Below are 23,228 nucleotides of genomic sequence, written 5' to 3'. Positions count from 1 at the left end.
TGGCCTAATCTGTCAAAGGCCTGGCCTAATCCTGCATGCCACCCGCTCTCTCTTCACCAATCACACACATCACCCCGTTTCCCCTCCTTCAGAGGCCCTGGCCCTTAATCTCCCCGCTTCCTCCCCCACAACCGCTTCTTTTATCATCCTGCGGCCGTGACCTTACCTTCCTCCCGTAGCTGGCTACCAGGGAAGGCAAGCCAGGATTGAGCTGTTGTTGCCGCTGGGGTCCCCGCCAGCCCACATCTCACCCCTTGTTGCGAGATGCTTGCAGCTGACGGCGGCTGCAGGCTTCTTGCAGCGAAAATTACCGACCTCCGGCTCCACTCCGCTTCTCCAATGTGCTGCTGCCCTGTTCTATGTGCTGGCTGTGCAGGTGCACGTGAGCAAAGTGAGTGCGCCCACATTTGCGAACCAGTAGGGAAGGTAAGTGAATTTCACCCCTGGCATGAGGAGTCTGTGAATGACAGCTGTTTACTGGATAGGTATTAATAGATTTCAGAATGATTTGTAGATTGGCAAAGGCTTTTTACCTGAAATTAATAATAGTTACTGCAGCAGCGGCTCCTCTCTCTTATATTGTACTGCTGAAAGAAAAAATAGCTTTAGGTATGTAGGACTTTAATTATTTTGCACAAGAATTGTGAACTCACTTCAGGTTTTTGGACTCAGTGTCCTTTATAATTCTAAACCATTGTACCTAATTAGCTCCTTGGAAGTCTCAGCTAATGAAACATATGAAATCTGCTCTGGCAAAATATTCTGCTTCTCAAGAGTTGGCAACTCTAGTTATCTAGTCTCATGAGTAAACACCACCTCCCCTTACCTAGTTATCGACATAACAAGTGGCGGTAAGGTTGAAATCTTGAGCTAGTCATCAGTCGTGACCCTTACATATCTTTGCAATATGGGATTAAAGAGCAGCATTATATTGTATTTCATTGAGAGCAGTTCAAGTTGCAGGCGAACCCTCAAAAGATTCCAAGCCTTTTCCTCTGACAAAGTGGAATGCGGATAATAGTAGAATTCGTATTTCACCGAGCGATGTGCGCGCCATACTGAGGCCTGGGGTTCCTGCTGTAGTGTATGCTGGGAATTGTAGTTTGGCGTCCATTCGCCCCCAAGTGGAAGGCGCGGCTGGCTTGAGAGCTTCTCTTTGCAAAGCTGGGACGGAGGTGGAAGGGGACCACGCAGCTAATCCTCGAGGAAGGGTTACTGCCGCGATCTCTCGCCTGAAGACAGGCCGGTCGGGTCGGACCAGCCAGGTCCCAGAAGCAAGAGGAGAGAGGCGGAGTCGTGCCGGTCTGGCCCAGCTCGGGGCTCGCCTCTCTCTCTCTCTCTCTCGCTGCCTAGCTTGGCGCGAGTGCGATTCCTGGGGGTGCTGCCCCGGCTTCCCCTTCCCCGCACTGAGGCGGCTCCATGCGGCTGGCGGCCTCTTCCACCTCCTCACACTCCTCCTCCGCAAGAGGCAGGGCGAAAAGGCGGCATCCGCCCGCGAGCGGCCTGAGGCCGCCGCCGCCGCCGTTGCCGCCGTCCTCGGCCTGAGTGGGACCCGCGTTTGAAAGGAGAAAGGATGGCGAACCAGCTGGTAGTCCTCAACGTCTACGATATGGTGAGTGACCGGGCAGGCGAGGGCTCCTCTGCCCGAGCAACGGGTAAGCAGACGCTTCCCCACCCTAAGCTCTTAACCCGGGCGCGTCTTCCGGGCGTTATTTTTTTCTCTTTTTACCCTCCTCCGAGGATACCTGGCTTTCTCTCAGCGGTCCGAAACAGCGAGTCCTGTTTCCTTCCTTCCCACCCTTCATTCAAGCCTTGGCGAATTTCGCCGTAGCTTCATCGCTGTTCAAGTTAAGGACAGGCGGCTTCTTCCGCTTTCAGAAGTTCTTGCCAGTGCAGTAACCGATATCCTCCCTGATTGTCTCCCCGCCCGCCGATCCACCTCAATTTTCCAATAGTTTAACCTGACTGAAAGATGCTATAATAGTTTGGAAACAAAGAATGGGCTCGGTGGGATTAGCAGGAGCTGGAAAGTCCTAGCAACAGGTGTGTCTGATTTCACTTTTCTCCTGCCCGGTGCTGGATTCACTCAGATGCTTCAACTAGTAGGTGTAGTTTACTAAATTAATTTCTGTTAAAAAAAAAATTCTCTCCCCGATATGTCTAAAGAATAATTGTTTTCATAATGAGTTAGCTGGGAAACAGTCCTTAAATTACCTTTTTTTTTTTTTTTTTTTTGCCCTTGGAAAGAATCAAAAGATGGAGAGTAACAAAAAAGATCAAAATATATTTCGTGGTGGAAAATATCTTTTCGAGCAGGTCAGCTCTTGTCTTGTTTCTAAATTATAAGGTTTCTAAATTGTAGCCCTAGCTTCGTGTATATGCAGGGAACATTTGTGAGATATTTTCCTTTTGTCTAATAAGAGTAAGACTTAAGGCTAAAGTTTTGCAATTTAGCCTTAACTTAAGGCTAAAGTTTTGCAATTTATTTGGTGGACCATAAGTAAGTCAGAGGTTTCTTATCTCAATCTCATTTATTTTTGTCTTAGTGTTGCACATTGTTTTCCAACAGGAAAAACCAATATAGTGCAATAAAGTGTGGAATGAACATAGATTTTGAGCTCTGATAAATCTAGCTGCAATTGTGTGTTAAAGGGCTTGGGAATTTGCTTCTATAACCATGTATCCTGTTCCCTAGCATAATATATCTGTATCATATCCTTAATGCATGTCTGCTCACCTGATTTGTTTAGTTGTATTTTGCTCTGGTTGGTGGTTCTAGGGTTTAGAAAAAAACCAAGGTTTTAGCAAATATTGAAACCAATCTTACAAGCATGAAGCCATTAGAAATAGGTCAGAATGTTGAGCCAGGAATAGAAAATCTGCCTTTGTTAAAATTGTCATGGGTATAATATAGGATGGGAATAAAACATCACTTGAATTATTTGGAAAATAGGGAGTAATATAACTGTACAAAATATAGGAACATTAAAGAAATAGTTCTAAATAAATCATAAATCATGAAGAACAAAAACATAAACATCCATTTATTTTGGTACATAAAATTTTAAAATGTTTGGTACTTTGATGCTTCTAAGGTACTTATAATAAAAGTTAACATCTTTTAAGTTGCTAATGCGTACTAATACAGAATTTACAGGTTTTGAATGAATGTATATAGGTAGTCCTCAACTTACTACCACAATTGAGCCCAACATTTTCATTGCTAAGCAAGACAGTTGTTAAGTGAGTTTTGCCCCATTTTTCAACCATTCTTGCCATAGTTGTTAAGTGAATCACTGCAGTTATGTTGGTAACACGGTTGTTAAGCGAATCTGACTTCCTCATTGACTTTGCTTGTCAGAAGGTTGCAAAAGGTGATCATATGACCCCAGCACACTGCAACTCGTAAATACATGCCACTTACCAAGTGTTTTAATTTTGATGACGTAATCATGGGGATTTTGCCACTGTTGTAAGTGTGAAAAACAGTAGTAAGTCAAGGGCTAGCTGTACTTTTATGCATTATTTTTTTGCTGCAAGTGTTTATAAAAACACTTATAGTTTATAGAAGTGTTTCTCAACCTTGACAGTTTGAAGTAGGTGGGACTTCAATTCCCAGACTTCCTTAGGCAGCATGGCAGTTGAAGTCCACACATCTGCAAGTTGCCAAGGTTAATAAACAGTGGTCTACAATAGCATGAATTATTAAAAGAGGGTGGAAAATAATAGCTACATATTTTCTTGACAAGGATGTACATCTCTATTCTATGTTTTTGGCAATAGTCAAGCAGCGTTATCAAGAGGTTGCAACATTGTGAGCTTGGGAACAGTTCGTATCTTATCTTTTAACTGCTTCACATAGCAAGTTAGTAATGAACAGCTGTAAATCCTAGACTTGTAGTACAGCATTTCAGCAAAAACAAATCCTGTTTGTTTACTTGAGTTGGTTAACTTGCAAATTAATCCAATCTGATAAACCAGAAGGAAACCAGACTTAACTGGACAAAAATATCAATGCTCGTCTGTGATGGGTTGTAATAAAATTAGGCTATATTCCAGTTCTCTGTTGTCAAATCAAATTAGCATTTTTTAAAAAAAGCCTAAGTATCAGTATGGTGAAGAAGAGTGTTTTTTTTTCCCTTTCCAACCCCCTTCATGATTTGAACATTGCCTGGGGTCTCTGTGAACTGTTTCAAGATTTTCTTTGTTCTGTAAATTAAAGCAGCTATATTAGCTGATATGGACATGGCTTTCTAATATAAAGGGTGTTTTGTGTGTGAGAGAGAGAGTAAAGCCAAATGTAATGTTATAATTGCAGATCAGGTTCAACAGTCATCTTTCTATATTTGATTGTCACAGTGGTGATTGTCAACCATCTGCAAGATACCTTTGATATAGAAAATAAAATATTGCAATTTAACCAGAAAGATCCAGGAATTAGATTCCCATTACTATGATGCTAACTATGGATATGGATTCTCATCTTCCTCTTCTTAATTATAATTGTGGACATGGTTTCAATATTTTATGTCAGAAACTGTTGTGACATAAATTACATGATTTTAAGAGACGAGCAGAAAGGGTTCCTGTAGACTAGTTAAAAGCATAAATGCATAAGGGTGAAGCATAATGATGACTACATATTTTCTTCCCATCATTTTCTGTTTTTCACAACAGAAAATTCACAACATTTGAATACCTGTTTGATGAAACAGCCTTGTTGCTACAACTATATAACCATGTACTTGTAAGGAATATCAATCTTATGATCTACATACATTTTTGGAGTGAATGTGACACAAATGTAGTGACAGCTTGAATCTTACAGAAGCTCTTTCCCATACCATATCTCTTGCAGAAGCACAACCATATGGTTTGTACTAGGAATGTGCATGGTGGTATGCAATGTTTATCTTTAGCTATGCATCTAAAAGGAATTTAATTCCTCAAGGGTCTGTTGGAAGGAAGGCAATAACTTTAATAGTTTACCAAAATGATTTAGCACCTAAGATTACATATTTGCTCATTCAAAACTCATGGGAATTTGCACATAGGCGTAAGAATGCTACTCTCCAAAATATAATCTAATAATTCCTGGAGGATTCTTTATATATAATTATAAAGTTATATTATTACTCATTTTTGTAATTACTATCCACAATAGTGTAGAATGATTTAGAGCTGAAACAGTACATTCTTTAAAGTCCATAATATAATATGTAGTGTAGTGTAGCGTAGCGTAGCGTAGCGTAGCGTAGCATAGCATAGCATAGCATAGCATAGTATAGTTGCTTGTGCGATTATTCTGGCCTGATAATTCTATGATCTTGAATCTGAGATATGGATATAATTAGTATACAATAACTGACAACCCAAGAACATGTTTGCATTGCTTTTTATTTATTTATAACATCGTACTTTGAGAGTAATAAAAACAAGTCTCTTTCTGAGGAGAAGGTAGTCTCCCTTAAGTCAAGCTCAACTCCCAGTTATTATACAGGCACATCCATGTTGTTTTGTTAACAACAGTATAGAAGGGTTTGCCATTATATTCTTCAAGAATGTTTTTTTACTTCTTACTCTAGCCAAAATCATTGGAAGTATCCGAGAGGCCGTCATCCAAATACTAACCATTTGTGATCCTGCTTCAGTTTTTTGGCATCAGGCACAAAAAAGGTAGAATAGAGAATGGGGGAGAGCATGAGAAAGAAAAAAGATTTTTTTTTCTGCACTATAAGTATTTTTTATGGATAGTTCCATAAAATATATTTTACATGACATATAGTTTGCTATGTCAATCAGCATGAAGTATTTGAGGAACAAAGGCAATACAATACTATTTACAACAAAATGTATTATTTACAAATAATAACTTATAAATATATTAATTAAAAAATCATACATCATTTTCATAAAATTCATGTATTTAAAATGATATGTAAAAATATCCAAATCTTAAGTATTTCATAGTAGTCAATATACATAAACATTATTCCCTGGTAAATGACCTTTGATTAGAAGTGAAGCATATATAGTATGTTAGTATGTCAGTATACACCATAAGGTTTTATACTTTAAACAAATTATTGAATAGATAGCGTTTCTCAATCTCAGCAACTTTAAGATGTCTGGACTTAAACTCCCAGTGGGAAATCCTGAGGATTGAAGTCTACATGTCTTAAAAGTTGAAGAGGTTGAGAAATAATGGAATAGACTGTGCCAGGATGAAGTAGTCATATCTGCCATCATTGGGAAGAGAGAAATTCCTCAAGGCAAGCAGCTGACTCAGTGACTTGATTAATGAGGGGAAACAAGCTGAATTCACTCATAATGAGGAGCTATAAACTATAGGTTACACATGACAGCGTTGGGTTCCCATAAACTCACTGAACTAAAATTGAAAAAAATAATTTAGCATGATGTGGAAACTAGTAGTCAGATAGAACTAATTATAGGAACACAGATGTTTTTTGTTTGTTTATAACTTCTTAGGTAGTTCCAGGTGGAAAAAGCCATTGTGCCTTGTACAATGAGATGGTAAACTATATTTACCAACAAGTGACAGCTCATTAGTTCGCTCTGGCACACAGGAAGATCCAAGGATCTGACTAAGCCATTAGTCTAGCTTGCTATCTGAATAGATGCAGTTATTGGGTAAGTTGTTTTGTGGCCAAAAGGCGTGAAACTCAAGACAAATATGACTTCCCCTTTGAGACATCTTGCTGGAAAAAGATCTGGAACTGATTGCTGGCTGAACTGGCAGCTTGTGATGATGAAGGTGAAGAATCAAAGAAAAATGTTCAGGAGCATATTTCTGAAAAAGGACCGTCCAGAGGGGAGGGCAAAGAATGAAATGGAAATTGAGTGTAAACAGAACCACTTTGCAATCAAAACAACCAAAAATACTGAAAGCAGAGGAAAACTGTTGGATAACATCTCTTCTAGTTATGTTGGATTTGGCTATGGTAATAAGGAAATACGATATGAGAGAAAAGCCAGTGAGAAGTTATTTTCTCACATAGAAGTAAGAGGATAATCAAAACTTCATGAATTGCCAGCCAGTACAAATGTAACTATCAAGGTTGAAGATTATGAAGATGTCACTGCAGTTTGTGCCTTAAAAGTTTCCAAATTGAAACAGCACAAATTATTCTACAATGGGCTTGACAGTATTTCCCCTTCAAATAAAATTTTGAAAAAGGAAATTTAAAGAACTCTCTGGCTGTTTAGAGAAAGCCAATCAAATAACAGATCACTAGGAGGTATGATAACCTTATATTGTCCTACTAAAGGAAATAACTTTACATATTCTAAAACAATATGGATTTCAAATTCAAGGAACAAAAGGCCCAGTTCGTTTTAAGATTTAAGTCCTAGTACCTAAAACAAAACAGTTTCAGCTGATCATATCATGAAGAATTCTGGGATCCCTTAAAAATCGACATTTTCATTCAAAATCATGATTAAATTGGAAGGTAGATTTTTCCCTGCCTATCATTCCAGCTATGCAAAAGAGATCCTGAAGAAACTTCGGCTAAAATTGCCTAGTTTCTGAAGAATCAGGAGCAAAAAGGATAAAAGGGAATCAAGCCAAGGCTTTAATTAAAGCTCAATATTATATTTGAGATTATTTATTTTTATTTGTGCTAGCTGTAGTCAAAACTCTCTTAGTGGAAATATCAAGAGCTCAAAAAGGAACTCCAAAGATGTAACAACTTTTATAGTTAAAATGGTATGAGGGGGGTTATTTTTCTATAGTCTATTATCCTGGAGTGCTTTAGTTACTGTGATCCTTGTCATTTTTGATACTATAACATGATAATTACTGCAGTCTTCCTCCACACCTCCAAAAAAGAAAAAACACAATTAGTCCTCGACCACAATTGAGCCCAGAATTTTAGTTGTAAGTCGTCATTGTAACTGGTTGCTTTGCTCAGTGGCCACAATCCCAACTCTCCCCATTGCAGTTGTTAAAGCTACCTCACGGGTCATTAAGTGATTGCAGAGGTACCTCAGGATAGAGAATGCCTTGGAAGGCTCAGCACCCACTGGAATGTGGAAAACTGCCATGGGCCAGATGGCCTCAACCAGATAAGCCCAGCAGCACACACGTCTCCTTCCTCCCCCCATCCCAAGAAACCTGACCTTTTCCCTCCTACACCACCACTGGCCGTGCCTGAGTTTACTTTGCTTTCCCTTTCTCTGCAGCTGCCGAAAGGCATGCCTAGCCAAAGTAAGGCTCCGCTAGAAACCTAGTGAAGACAATTTTCCTCAAACCCAGAGAGGCAATCTTTCTCAAAGCTGGACAGGAAGATGAAGTCAGCCAGCAAAGTGGTGGATGGAGAGAGAAAAGACATGTGCGCCACTGGACCTAACTGACTGATGCCTTGCGGCATATAGTAAATCTCCGGGTGTCAGTGGGTCTACCCAGTCAAGGCCTCCTGGCTCACAGTAGTGGTGGTGATGAGTCAGCCAACTCACAGTGATAGGGGTGGGCACACTGCAAAGCACCCAAATTTTGATTGCATGACTACCAGGGTACTGCAATGAACAAACTTCAACCAGGTATCATAAGTGCATCCATTCAGCACTGTCATAATTTTGAACTATACAGTAAAAGAAAGGTCATTTAAATGTTTCCAATGATATAGATACCATTTGTGTTCTATATTTATTCCCCCATTCAAAATTTATAGGAATAAAAAATAGGTACAGTTTTCTAGCATACCTTGCATTAATTAATTAATTTTAATCATGTGTGACAAACTATGTTTCCATTTATTGTTGAATATACTCTCCATCTTATATCTTTAATGTTCCCTTCTCCTTTTAAAATGGTTCCTGAACACTAAAACGGCAATGTGCTAAGAAGCAGTTTATTTCTCTTTCCCTGACAGGTGTAGAATTAAAGTTTGTAGACTGTGCTTGAAGAGAGCTGGTAAGCTGAACATTTAATTAAATTGCTTTTGCAATTTCTTTTATATTTAGGAAGATAGAATGCCTCCAGTTTAAGAAGCAGGCTCTTCCTTCTACTACAGCACAGCCACCATCTCAGCTTTGGCTTCTGGGGAGATTGTAATTGCACTACGTTATGGAGTAAGGCTTCAAGCCAGAAACTATTTATTCTCTCCCACTTTGTGGCAACTCTTGCTGACACCCAATTCAGTTGGGAAATTCACAGGTAGCTTTGAAATTTCATCTGATATTATTCCTTAGAAAGTAATCTGTTTTAGGATTCTTATCACATTAAAGTATTTTTCTCAAAATTTGCTCATAAGGTTGATAAAATCAAGAGGAAATAAAGCAAGATCAAGTAGCAGTTAAAAGAACAAAAAACTTAAGTTTGAAGCAGACAAGAAATTAATTGCAACTTTAACTGCTTGAGATATAACAACGGACTTAGTATCATATTTCAGATACCCTAGGCAGAATCTATTCAAACAGCTTCTTGTTGATTCAAGATACGGGTTTCAAAATCTTCTGATATTGCTGTCATTCTTTGGAGATCTGAGATAAAGCAGTATAAGCAGCTAGAATGAAAACAAATATGGACTATGTGGAAAAGAAGCAAAGGTTGTTACCAGATCTATCTTTTAGAAATACCAAGAATTTCATCAAGCTTGTCTCATTATCAGACAAGGAATAAGGACTTTATTTCTGTATCATGCAGTATTTGGCATATTCTTAGAAATTGGTATGAAGTAATTGTGTTATCCTGAAACTAATGTTAATTATCTCAAACAAGCCTTTAACCATCTAGAGGTAATAGTTCTACAATACTCTACTCAGAATTGATGTATTAATTTGGAGGGTCACTCATGGGTTACATAAATTTCTTTTTGACTTCTTCACAGCTTCAGAGGCAGAAAGAAAGAGAGGTATAGATCATTGATAGGTGCCCAGTAGGAATCTGATATGAGGGTTTTGATTTTATTTTTATTGTTATTTAGAAAATGTATATGGCTGCCCATCTTACGTATGAAGTCTGGGTGGCTAAAAGCAATTCAAAATAAAAATAAAAAAGCTCTGCCCTGCCCGTCCCATTTTTACGAAAAACAGGCCTGTTTTGGGAGGCCTGCAGAGTGCTCCTTTGGGCTGGGGAGGGCAAAAATGCCATTTTTGTGAAATATTGTGTTGTTCATGTGACTGGCTTACTTTACGACTATCACAAGTTACAACCATAATAGGCAGGCTCTATTACTGTCCTAACTTGAGAACTACAGGTACCTGAAGAAAGACAAATGTTTTATAGATTGAAATGATGTCATTTCCTTGCTTATGCACTTCAGTCTTCCAAATGAGAAAAATTTTAGCAAGAAAATGGGATGAACAGATAAGTAGAGATTCAAAATCTGCCAGAATGAAAATTATATTGAAAACACTTTCTAGTTTTATTATTGAACAAAAGATTTTAGAGGTCATTATATAATTTTACTTTATTAGGAAGCCAAATGTGGAATTTATATAATTTTAGTTTATTAGGGAGCCAAATTGGAAATTTTCAGATGGTATGGATAAATGTTAATGGTTAATTGGTTCAGACAAAAATAAAACTGATATACAGTATTATATAGTTGTTTTGCTAATCTCTTTACAGGTAAAGCAGATGATAGTTGTCACATAGACTTTTAAATTAGTTTTGCACCAGAATAAAATTTCACAAGAGAAAATGAGTCCCCCAAATCATGATGTTCTCTGTACATTCATCCAGAAATTTAATTTAATGGACATATGAATATCTAATTCCAACAGGCTACACTTGCCTGTTTTTTAATCACTCCTCCTAGATATGTTAAAGAGTAAATAATGTTTTAATATTTTTGATGGTTAATATAGTTGAAATATGCAACGTTGATTCAGTTTGAATTTCTAATCACATATCCCTAATAATGTTATGGACTTTGGATAAACTTATCCCAGTTAGTGGCATATGGTACTGGTAGTTCTTGCTTACTGACCAGTCATTCAGCATTCATTTGCAGTGTCCTTGCAATCACATAATCACAATTCAAGTATTTGGTAACCAGCATGCATTTACAATGGTCCCAGCATCCCACAATCACATGATTGCCATTTGTAATCTTTACAGCTGGCCTGTGATAAGCAAACCAATGGGGAAGCCTGCTGGAAGTTGCAAGTGTCAGTCATGTGACATAATGCTTAACAATCATGAGTGATTTGCTGCACGATTGAAAACAGAACTGATGTTGTAAGTTGGGCATGGTCACGTTTCACTTTATGACCACATCGCTTTGGGATAGAGTTACCAGTGCCAGTTGTGGTTGGTAAAGGAGGATTACTTGTATTTTAATACTAATGCATCAAGATCACAGGAAATAGTAATATCATTCTATACTGCACTAGTGAGACAACCTTTGGAACACTGTGTCGAGTTCTGGTCACCACTATATAGAAAAGATGCTGGGGTAGAGCAGCACAGAAGAGCAGCAAAGATGATAAGAGGTCTAGAAGTTAAATCATACAATGAACGGTTAAGACAACTAGGTATGTTTAACCTAATGAAGAAAAGTCTCAGGGGAGACAAGATAGCAATTTTTCAATACTAAAAGTGCTATCATAGGGAAGAAGGCATCAATCTAGTTTCCATAACACCTGAAGGCAGTACAAAAAGCAATGGGTGCAAACTCATCAAAGGGACATTCAGCCTGAAAATAAGGAGGAATTTCCTGATAGTGAGAACGATTAATCAGTGAAACAGCTTGCGTCCTGCAGTTGAGGTGCTCTATCTTGGAGGTTTTCAAGAAAAGATTGGACAACCATTTTTCCGGTATTGTATAAACAACTCCTGCCTCGGGCAGGAGCTTGGACTAGAAGACCTCCAAGGTCTCTTCCGGCTCTATGATTCTATGAATTCTTTGTCAGAAGCATTGTAGTTTATGGAACAACAAGAGAGATTTTTTTTTTTCCAAATCAATTGCCGTTCAAATAATATGGCGATAGTTTGAGATCCCTTTACAGCATTTAATTGCAGTAAGATAATAACTATGCTTCTGGATAAAAACTGTTTTGAATCACAAAATAGAAAACTTGAATTATATGATCTGGATACAGAATATGGTTTAAAACAAACAAATATTGGAGATAAGAAGGGAAATCCAGAGAATGTTAGATTCTCATTTGAAATACAAGGTAAAATAACAGTTTAGTAAGGGATTTTTCAGGAACATATTACACCAGCTATATTTATTTATTTATTGGTTCGATTTATATGCCGCCCTTTTCTGGAGACTCAGGGCAGCTTACAATGCGTTAAGCAATAGTCTTCATACTTTTTAATATACCTGCTTAGGGCTTTTTGGCCCACCCTAAGTGGTGTTCTATTTTATACAAAGTCAGTATATTACCCCCACAATCCGGGTCCTCATTTTACCTACCTCGAAAGGATGGAAGGCTGAGTCAACCTTGAGCCTGATGAGATTTGAACTTGCAGTAATTGCAGGCAGCTGGTGCTACTTAATAATGAGACTAATGTTATAGAATTCTGCTTTGAATTCTATAAAACTATATATTCTATACATATTAGAGAGATAGTTATTTAGATATAATAAATCTTTCAGAAGTTTTAGATATAGGGCCAGAAGAGCTGGCTATATGCTCAACATTACAGCATATCTATGATGCTGTTGATAAAATAAAATCTGAAAAGGTCTCTGGATGAAAGGTATAAAAAATTGAACAAGAAAGTAGCTCTTATACTTCTGAAATTATTTCAGACATTTTATGAAAGTAAAGCTCTGCCAGCTTCCTATTATAAATATTTTTATCGCTATAATTTTGAGGGCTGATAAGGATCTCACCTAATGTCCAAGTTATTACCCCATATCTCTGTTAAACGTTGATGCTAAGATTTCAGTAGCTATATTGACAAGATATTGACTGCAATAATTCTGAGAATAAGATGAAATGTATGAATACCAAGCCAGAAAGTGTTTTGGGGGTGAAGTGGGGAAATGCAATACCAAAAAATCCAGGCTGTCTGGATCTATATGTCTTGCCTATCTTTAATTTCAGCTCATTAAAATAAGATGTTCTTGCTAATGTCAGTGACTTCAAATCTTTGTATAATTGAACATTCTAACTGAGTGTGTTCTATGAATTTATAAGAGATATAATAAAATTACTAGAATTTATTTTATGTTAGTACTCACTTTGTGTTGAAATTGCAAACAGCTTATTTAAACATGTCCATGTCTACAACCTGCAAGACATTGAACAGTAGATGTCTAATTTTATATTCTCTCTACTAGTCTTAAATACGCCTAAGGCTTCTTACCTTCATTGCAAAGTCAAAATGTGAGTTGCTTATGCAGCTGCATTCTGATTTGTGCCAATTCTATTCCACCTAAGAATTCAGAAGGGAGGTCTGTTTCTGATGGAAATGGCTTAGGAAAAGCCATTGGATTGCACTCTCGGCAGCCTATTGTGATTTCAATCACCATGAATTAGTAACACAGGGAAGGCCTTTGCTTTTCTCCAGTTTTTGACAAATGAATTTAGCTCCCCTGCCTTCTCCTCGTTTTCATTTGCAGCAGTAATTGAACAGCTCATCGCCTTCCTTGCTGAGGGATGCTAACACACAAGCAGAGCTTCACTGTGCTTTCTGTGGAAATGCAAACTGGGCAAAGAAAACAAGTATTAACAAGTATTTCCAATCTGTTTTTGAGAAATAAAAGATATTCGAGAAAACTAAATTTAAACTTTTCTGCAGTTTTTGGAAAGTTTTGAATAAACGTTTGGAACCAAATGAATTCTGGAGGAAGCTCTTTGCTGAAAACTTAAGAAACTTCCAGAGATAGATCATCATATTATAATACAGCGAGTCCTTGATTTACATCACTTGCTCAATGAATGTTCAATAGTGCTTAACAAGAGGGACTTACAACCAGTCCTCAGAATTCCAGCTGGTGCAGTGTCTTCTCAGTCAAGCAAAGTCAATGGGGAAACCAGCAGGTATTCACAAATGGTGACAATATGATGGTCTTGCTTATTAACAACCTGTGGGGATTTTCTTAATGATGAAAACTTGGGATTGCCAGAATTGCCAATCGTGATCTAGTGCCTTATGACTGTTGCTGAGCGAAGGAAATTCTGGTCTCAATTGCTGTTGTAAACCAAGATTAAAATGTTTTCGTTTTGTTATCACTGTTGGAATAACCACTTTGTAACAACTGTTGGAATATACTTTATTTTGATAGACTTTTTTGGGTAGTCAAAGTTAGAAATAATTGATATGTTTTCACATTCATTTTATATTTCTTTTATAAAGCACTTAATCTTAAATCTTGTTATACTTGATTTTCACATCAGATAGATTTTACATTTTTAATAGATTTCTGAGTGGCCATTACTGTTTTTGTAAATTCATCAATAATGGTCCTAGAATTATTCCCAATTATTCTTACTGGATATCCCAAAATCTAGTTGTATGTATGTACTTCATCATATCTCGTATCATTATGTGACCTAGTTGCCTAAATAGTTAAAGGTACAAAGTTTTAGGTGCTTAGAGCTCTCGAACACCTAGATGCTCCAAGCCTAAGCATAGGATTTAAGGATAGTTGAGAGGAAAAAGGAAAAATGTTTATCTGAATATGGTTAAATAATGAGTTATTTTGGTGACATTGAGTGGTTATTTGGATAGTATTTCTTTTGAAAATGTCTAATGAGGTAGTAGATTAATTTTTGATATCTAAATAAGGCATTGTTTAATAGTTTTTAATTTCTTTTTTTGTAATGTCTAATTATTAGACATTTCAGGAATATGAGGGATTAAAGAAATGTAGGCTAATGGAAAAAGAGGTTATATGTGTATTAAGTATTTTTGTTAAAAGAGTATAGAAAAGGGGGTGAGGTATGAATGAAAAAAAATCTTCTTGTAATATAAGAGACAGCAATGAGTTGTTAATGAAGTTAACATTTGGTCTTTGCAACAAACTAAGAGAAATGTAATTCTGATTTTGGGATTTGATTGTTTGAATTATGTCTGTTAAGAGCTACCAGAAACAGCAACATATTTTAATCTTGATCAAATAAATTCACTTTATATTCTTTCTGTTTACTTTTTAAAAACTTGATCTTTAATCATTTCAAATTATGTCCCACAAGTTGATTTCTTATCGTTTTCTCTGTCTTCTCTCAGAAACTCCTTCGCTAGTTTAACATGTCTATTTTGTACAGCCAAGATAAGAAAGCTATCCAAGTCATTCTTCTGATTTATTATTTGTATGTCACCTTTCATTATTAAAACTATAGCCTTCATTCATGAGTGTCATTTGTATTTCCAATATGTCATCTTTTTCCATATTACTTTTTTAGTCTGCATTTTTAAATCCACTTTCAGATCCATGTTCAAATCAGTTTCAGTCTGTTTTGTCCAGTAAAAGCTGTTCCTCTTCTGTAGCTGTAAAAGGTATTTTTAATGGGTGAGAAAAGTTGCTTGAATTTAGTTGTTTGATTGTTCTTTGATATAGCAAACAAATAAGCATTGGATTGTTAAGCTTCCTGGGGCCTAATTAAATTAGACTGTGCTCTGTCTATGACTGTCTTAATGGTTAACAAACAATGTTTTGAACATTTCAGGAAAAAATAATTAAAACGGTCTTTCCTCTCAGAGATAATTGCCTTGGCATGTGGGATGTAAATAAAAATTATTTATATTTAGCTACATCTCCCATGTTCTTTTCTAGTACTGGATGAATGAATACACTTCCTCCCTTGGAATTGGAGTATTTCACTCAGGAATTGAGATATATGGTAGAGGTATGTACCTAACTTTAGCCTTATATTTTTTTATTACAAGGAATAATTAAAATGGAACTTTTTGTGTGCATAGGAAGACATTGGAAGGAGGAGCACATCAGTTTTTAAATTTAAATTTATCACAATCCAGTTCTCCGATTTGGATTTGTTATGCGAAATGCCAGGAGAAGACTTAGGCCTCCTGGGCATGGTGGGGCAGGGAGAGAACTCAGGTTTCCCACCATAGCCAAAAGATCTGGGCCTTTTCCCCACCCCACCACATCTGGGAGACTTGGATTCATTCCATGCCTCACCATGCCCAGGTCAACTTATCTTTCTGTGTAATGGGGGGGGAGCCATGGTGGCACAGTGGTTAGACTTCAGTATTACAGGTTAGCTCTGCCCACGGCAAGGCATTTGATTGTGACTAGTTCAAGGTTGACTCAGCCTTCCATCCTTCCAAGGTTGGTAAAATGAGGAGCCAGATTGTTGGGGGCAATATGTTGACTCTGTAAACCACTTACAGAGTGGTGTAAAGCACAATGAAGTAGTATATAAGTCTAATTACTATTGCTATTGCTTTCCATTGTTCTGCAGCTACTGCCTACTAAGGCTACTTCACTTCATCTGTAAACAGGCCCCATTCCCGTCATTTTTAGGACAATTTGGAGAAGGGGCCTTCTGAATGATCATGAAAACAGTGGTGTTCAGAGGGGAAATTCCTTGGCATATTAGAAGAATGGATCTCAAATCTGGTGAAAACTGGAAGGCGCAGAATGCTGGTATTTGCTAGCATTCACCATTTCAGTGGGACAGAAATGATAGCAAAACAGACAAATCCAATGTCCTTATTTGCTTCCTTGTTGATTTTCTGGAGAGACTAGCAGAGAAGATTGTAAATGGCAATCAGATGATCACAGGGTACTTCAGCAATTGGTCATAAATGTGAACAGGTGGCCAAGCATCTGAAATATGTTCATCTGACCAGGGAAGTGTGGCACATTTTACCACAGCCAAAACTGCAATAATTCTGGGGTTGTTGTTTTTCATGGTTTATACATAAAGATACTTCGTTTGTTTGTTTATAGTTCATCTTTCTTAACCACCTATCTCCCTCAGGAGGGAGATTTACTTGGCATAAATAGCATTTGCCTTACTATCTTTCAACCTAATACTCCCAAATAAAATATAAATCTTGCATATTATAAGTACCAAGTCTTAAGGTTTGTCTAGATTTTGTAGCAGTATTTTCTATATGATAGTATATCAGTTTTAAGCATGCCCTGAAAATTATACGGAAGTCAAGCATTACTAACAACTAAGGATAATATCGTGAATTTGTCTTTCAGAATTTGCTTATGGTGGTCATCCATATCCTTTTTCTGGAATATTTGAAATTTTACCAGGCAATGCATCTGAATTAGGGGAAACATTTAAATTCAAGTAAGCAATTTTCATTAGTGTGTTCTGAAATTATTTAAACAGTTTCCATTCATCTATTAACTGCAACTTGTAAATTCTAAACTTTATGACCAAACACAAAAGTAGTTGCCCATCTTCTATTAATAAAAGAAGCCAATTTTAATCCTTGTTTAGATAGTAAGATATTATTTATTGTGCTGTCATATAAAAAGTTCTTCCCATAAAAGCTCTTCCCATAAAAAGTAAGCCTACACAAGTAAGTTGATGTTCCTATATATAAAACAGCGTAACTGTAAAAAAGCAATATTGTGAAATATTCATTGAACATGAAGTTCAAAAAGTTAGTATGTTTTAAATGAAGGCTGGTTTCCAGAAGTGCATCTGTGTTCTCAAAAGAGAATGGAAATCAAAAAACTCTTGTCTGAATTGCAAGAATCCTTTAATTTTCAGTCTTTTATTTCAGAGAAGCTGTTGTTCTTGGAAGTACTGACTTCATGGAGGAAGATGTAGAAAAGATTATAGAAGAACTTGGAAAAGAATTTAAAGGAAATGCTTATCACTTAATGCACAAAAACTGCAATCACTTTTCTTCAGCTTTATCAGAGGCAAGTTTAATTTGTATTATTTTTAAAAATAACCTTTTTATATCTTATAGACTCCTTAAATTACCTCTGTGTTTCCAGTTTGTACTTGGCAATGAAAGAATATTCAATTTACATCTCTAGAGGAGAGGTCAGTTAAACTATCAAAGAATTATTTCATGAACACGTAATCTGTGTTTTTTCTCAGATGCAACTGAGGAGTGTGGGACTTGTTCTGTTTATTGAAAATAATACATAAGAAGAAAATAATAGTGGAAACAGCATTGGTGACCTCCTATATAATTTTTATTGTACTATTTTTTATCAGTATTACTGCAACTTTTATTAATGGACCTCCATTTCCCAGATTTTTGGATGCAGTAGACCAAATTTCCATATAGGCATCACTTTAAAATAACGGGCAAGTCTGGCACATCTAATGTAATCCAGATATGGCTAAAGTGGTGTCAATACATACTTGTCAATATTTGTGGTATTTGGGATATTATTATGACATGACCCACATTACCCTCAATACATACAAGTGAAGTTTCATTGTCCTTATGTTCTAATTAGTCTTTGTTGGAAAAAATGGATGCACAGTACATGCAACTTGTCAAAGAATTGTCAAAGTTACTTCTGTCTGAAAATTAGATTTATAACTTATATTATCAGTCTGGCAGGCATTAGTAGAAATTTACCTTGTACTATAACTGCATATTTGAATATTTCAATTGAGAGAGAGAAATTACTGATTTCAGATAGGAGCCCACATATACTTTAAAAACGATTAACTTGTTAATTCCATTTAGATTCTCTGTGGAAGAGAGATTCCTCGTTGGGTGAATCGTCTTGCCTATTTCAGTTCCTGTATTCCTTTTCTCCAGAGTTGTCTACCAAAAGAATGGCTTACACCTGCTGCCCTTCAGTCTAGCGTAAGCCAAGAGCTTCAGGAAGTCCTAGAAGAAGCAGAAGATGCTGCAACATCAGCTTCTCTACCAAGTTCAGCATCAGCGGCAAGAACAGGCCATCATACTAAAATATAGGTTTAGTCCAAAGTACTGTTATTTTGGCAGCTTTGTCAATAACTGACTTCACTTATACAATAGTAAATAGACATTTTATGGTGTCTTTGGTTTGCAATTAGAGAACTAATTCAAACCCATGGTGTTCTGCTCAGGATTTTATATGTAGTGAAAAAAGTGTCTTGATGAAATGAAAAGAACTTGAGAAGAACTCAAATGCAATCTTCATTTTAATCTAATCAAATGACTTGGACTAATTGAGCAGAAGTTAAACTGTTTACAGTATTGTGTGCTGCTGTTTACAAATCCCCGAGGGATATCAGCCATTAAAAGAAAATGAACAAATTCAGTACAGCCTGCATAACTTCATCAACATCAGTGGAAGTAAAATAATGGTCAGTGTTCCTTGCTACTGCCTTGGAATAGAGTAGGTTAGACTAGAGTATGCCTCTTCCAAGTCTTGTTGGTATACATGGAACTAATAAATACTATGTGTAAACAGGGTACAGAATTATCAATACAAAGAATTTTGCCTAAGAAAGAAAGGAAGTAGTCTTACTATTTAGCAGAAATGTTCCTAAAATGTGACTTCTATGTCAATTTTTTTCAATTTACAATGAGCAAATTTATATTTTATTACAAATACAAGTGCATTCTTTTGTGTGATAAATTGCAGTCATTTTATTTCAATTGCCTCATTCTTTTATCTGATTTGTAGATATGAAAAATCATTCTGAGATTTTCAGATAATAGTGCCTGTTTCACATATTTAAAATCTGAACTTATAAGATCAATGCAGATAAAACAGATAAATTAGATTCATATAAACTTGTGGATGAGTTAATTTAGAACATGGTAAATAATAGGTCATTTGGAAACTAAAAATGTAGATCATCCAACAGATGTAAAGTGTTGTTAAACATAATTCTAATTCAGAAACTCCAAAAGAAGTGACAGTTGTAATTGCAGCCTTTCTCAGCAGCCAGATTCAAACAAAGAAACCAAATGCTTTATCCAGCTCACTGTGTTTTTTGCTGAATCAATGAGTGTTTTAGATGAATAAGTTATAGACATTTTTGTGCCATTAAATAGCAATATGTACTGTGTGAACTACAAAATATCAATTGCAAAAATATTAGAGGAATATCTTCTATTTAACGTGTACTATTGCTTACATGATTTCATTGGGGTAGAGATTAACAATAGTACTGGCATCTGATTGAAATTGAGTTGATTTTTATATATGCAGTTCTAAGACTCTTCCAAATATATGGAAAAGAATGACCTGGAAACTGTGTTTAAACCAAGGCTTTTCAAGGCTTGCATTATTAGAAGAATATAAATTCTTCTAATAATATCATTTTATGCTCCTTTGTGCATAATATGTTTACTATTGCAAACAATACTCAGGTATGTAACATCATCCTGTTGAAAGTAAAAAAAAAAAATCTAAAATGGGTATTAAAAATATTGCATATTTTAGCCAGTACTGTTAATAAGCAAATAAATTGTCTTACTAGTCATAGTTATGATTTAACCAGAGTAACTTTTACTGGTTAATTACATCCCATGCTTTATGTTTTTTAACCAATCATCTAAATTGGGTTTCTGAGAACACGCTTTTAAAATCATAGTGTTCCTTTGTAAACTGACAATGGGATAATTTGGTTTTTCAACTGATATGGAAAAGAGATTTCCTACCTATCTCCATCTATTAAGGAAGTTGACATGTTAACAAAGAAAACTCTGTTCCTAATTATTCATACATTGATGGATAGAGATTTCTCCATTCCTTTCAAGGAAGGACGATGCACATATTTTTTGACATTACTTACCAGTGCCATGAAATTTTACCCATCCAGAGCTGCTGGAATCTCCATCAAATTCTATAAAATAACTGGCTTTATTATTAATTACAGAATAATTTGACATTTTATGTCTTTATAGTCATCCAGAACGACAGCATGTAAGGAATGCAAGGAAATACATGGCAGTTCTTTAATAACATGATCGTTTATTCTGATTTTATTGGACTTTTCTATTATACATATTGTGGCATTTTATAGTTGACTCTATGTCCACAAAGAGCTGAACTCTGAAGCTACTACAATATCTTAGGGAATGATGGGAGTTCTATAACTTATCACGTGTGCTATATCAATCCTATACTTGATTCCTTGAACAAATCAACCTGCCAAAATCTGTTTTCCTAACTAGCAACAGTTGAAGGTGTTTCACCAGCATTACTACTCAGCAGGGAATGCACTTCTCCAGTAGCCATAGTGTGCATTAAAGCTAAAAACCCTTTCTACCTATAATACTGGATATCTCAACCTTAAAAGAAAAACGGGTAGAAGAAATACATTTTGGGTTCTCTGATCTGCCCAATTTCTATTTTGTTTCTTATCAAAGAGAATAGTGTAGTTATTTGGTGTTTTGTCTTATTAAAGCCATTTTTAAGATGTCATTCATACTTAAGAAGTCAAAAATTAATTGCTAACAAATGTCAGACTACACTAGTAAACTGGATGGTTCCATTATAAAAATATGGTGAGGTTCTTCTTGAATACATGCAATACAACTCTGTTAACAACTGATGTTCACTTTTAGGTGGTTTAAGATAGTTTTCACCAACACATTTTTGTAAACTAAAAATAGGTTTACTGTAATGCATAGTATTTGTATGAAATAGGAGAAGTTGACTTTTGTTACATTGTTATGTCTAACTATTATAAACTTGAATCCATTAATTTATTAAAAAGATGTTTTTATAAAAACATGTGGTTTGATCTTGTCAATTTTAATGTATCTTTTCAATCATTTTTCACTATTGTAGTATTAAATTTATTTTTACATTTTTAAGTCAAAATATTGGTATGCCAGAATAAATAAATATTTCCTTTAGCAGTAGTGGCAGAATTAAATCAGATAAATAATGAGAAAATAAAGAGTTAAGGCTACTTAGGCCAAAAGTCTGCTGTAAGACATCTCATGGACTCAACAGAAATGACAAAAACTGTATGCCATTATATCCTTTGGTGTTCAAAAAGGCACATAAACTCTCTAGGATTCTGCTGTGAGATTGCATAGATAGATAGATAGATAGATAGATAGATAGATAGATAGATAGATAGATAGATAGATAGATAGATAGATAGATAGATAGATAGATAGATAGATAGATAGATGATAGATAGATGATATAGATATACACATTTCTCAATTGCAAAGAACAGAAAAGCATGAGTGGAAACAAAGGTCACTGTAGCCTATTCCTTAAGAGTAGAACATTAGCTTTCCAGGCTATGAAATGGGTTTCTCCCAGGCCTCCTATCTATTACTTAGGTTCCTTCAACTTCAGATGCTGGGAAATTCAACCTGGGAATCTCACACATATACACTAGTATGTGGTTTACTAAGAAACCAGTAAACCATCTGAAAATCAGTGAAACAAGTGAGCCAAGCCACACTAAACTTAAATACATTCCACTAGACTAAGCAGGAAAAAAAACATGAAATCCAGAAGTTGTTTTGCCTCAATAAGAAATGGAAAATAAGACAGCATAGATAATTATGATTAAATCTGTATGTGGAGACTTAAAGAACCTCTATGAAACTATATTCAAGTGGATAACATTTTCAACATCTGGAGACTGAAAATAAAGTTAGTAAATTAATATAGTCAATGAATCATTGCAGGACCCAGCAGAGGTGGACTCTTATCCAGACGCCAGTCTTCCCTTTGGTATTTCAAGCCTCATTATAGTGCTGAGGCAGCCATTGATTGCACTTGTCTATGGCCTTTGGCGAACTCAGGATGGGGATAGTGGAGCCATCCTGGCTCCCCTTGATCTTGCAGCATTCAGTGTCGTTGATCATAGTATCGTTGGTTTAGTTTACGACTGGAACACACCATGTTACAGTGACTCTCCTTTCTTTGGAGCTGGTTCCATTTGGTGAGGGGGTGGGTGGGGAAAGAGGTTGAACCAGAGGCCATTGTTTTGTAAGGCTTCTGTGTTCAATTCAAGATACTGATTACCATCTATAAAGTCCTACATGGTTTACAATCAGGATATTTGCAAGACCACCTGCCCCATTGTTTTTGTCCATGCCACCAAATCTAGCAAAGAGGCCATGCTTTGGGTCTCTTCCAATAATGCCCTTTTGTTGGACTCCAAAGTTGCACCTCCTCTATGGCTCTGCCTGTCCAGAAGAATAGCATCTTCACCCAAGATATACATGGCCCTGACTCTTGTTAGCCCATTGTAAGGCTCTGAAGACCCATCTGTTCCCCAAGGGATTCAGGCTAGGCGGTTAGGAATGCTCTACCTTTGGAGGGGGGGCAGGTTTTAATCAGGGCATTATGAATTATACCTTGTTTTAATCATTATACACTATCCAGAGTCACTGCTGTGAGATGTATGGTTCTATAATCACATGG

General features: G+C 36.3%; 1 protein-coding gene across 1 annotated transcript; it reads left to right on the top strand.

Annotated features, from left to right (window-relative positions):
- The first annotated feature begins 1,458 nt into the window (after positions 1-1,458).
- Positions 1,459-21,564, top strand: DESI2 (desumoylating isopeptidase 2). The gene is made up of 5 exons (XM_070932532.1): positions 1,459-1,612; positions 15,708-15,780; positions 17,109-17,202; positions 17,645-17,786; positions 18,575-21,564. Exons 1-5 carry the CDS (start codon positions 1,574-1,576, stop codon positions 18,806-18,808), a joined length of 582 nt encoding a protein of 193 aa, XP_070788633.1. The 5' UTR covers positions 1,459-1,573; the 3' UTR covers positions 18,809-21,564.
- Positions 21,565-23,228: the final 1,664 nt, after the last annotated feature.

The sequence above is a fragment of the Pituophis catenifer genome, unplaced genomic scaffold (assembly GCF_029215685.1).
Source record: "Pituophis catenifer annectens isolate HBS135680 unplaced genomic scaffold, rPitCat1.0.hap2 SCAF_1, whole genome shotgun sequence".
Classification (NCBI taxonomy): Eukaryota; Metazoa; Chordata; class Lepidosauria; order Squamata; family Colubridae; genus Pituophis; species Pituophis catenifer.
This window is presented reverse-complemented; position numbering and strand designations above follow the sequence as displayed.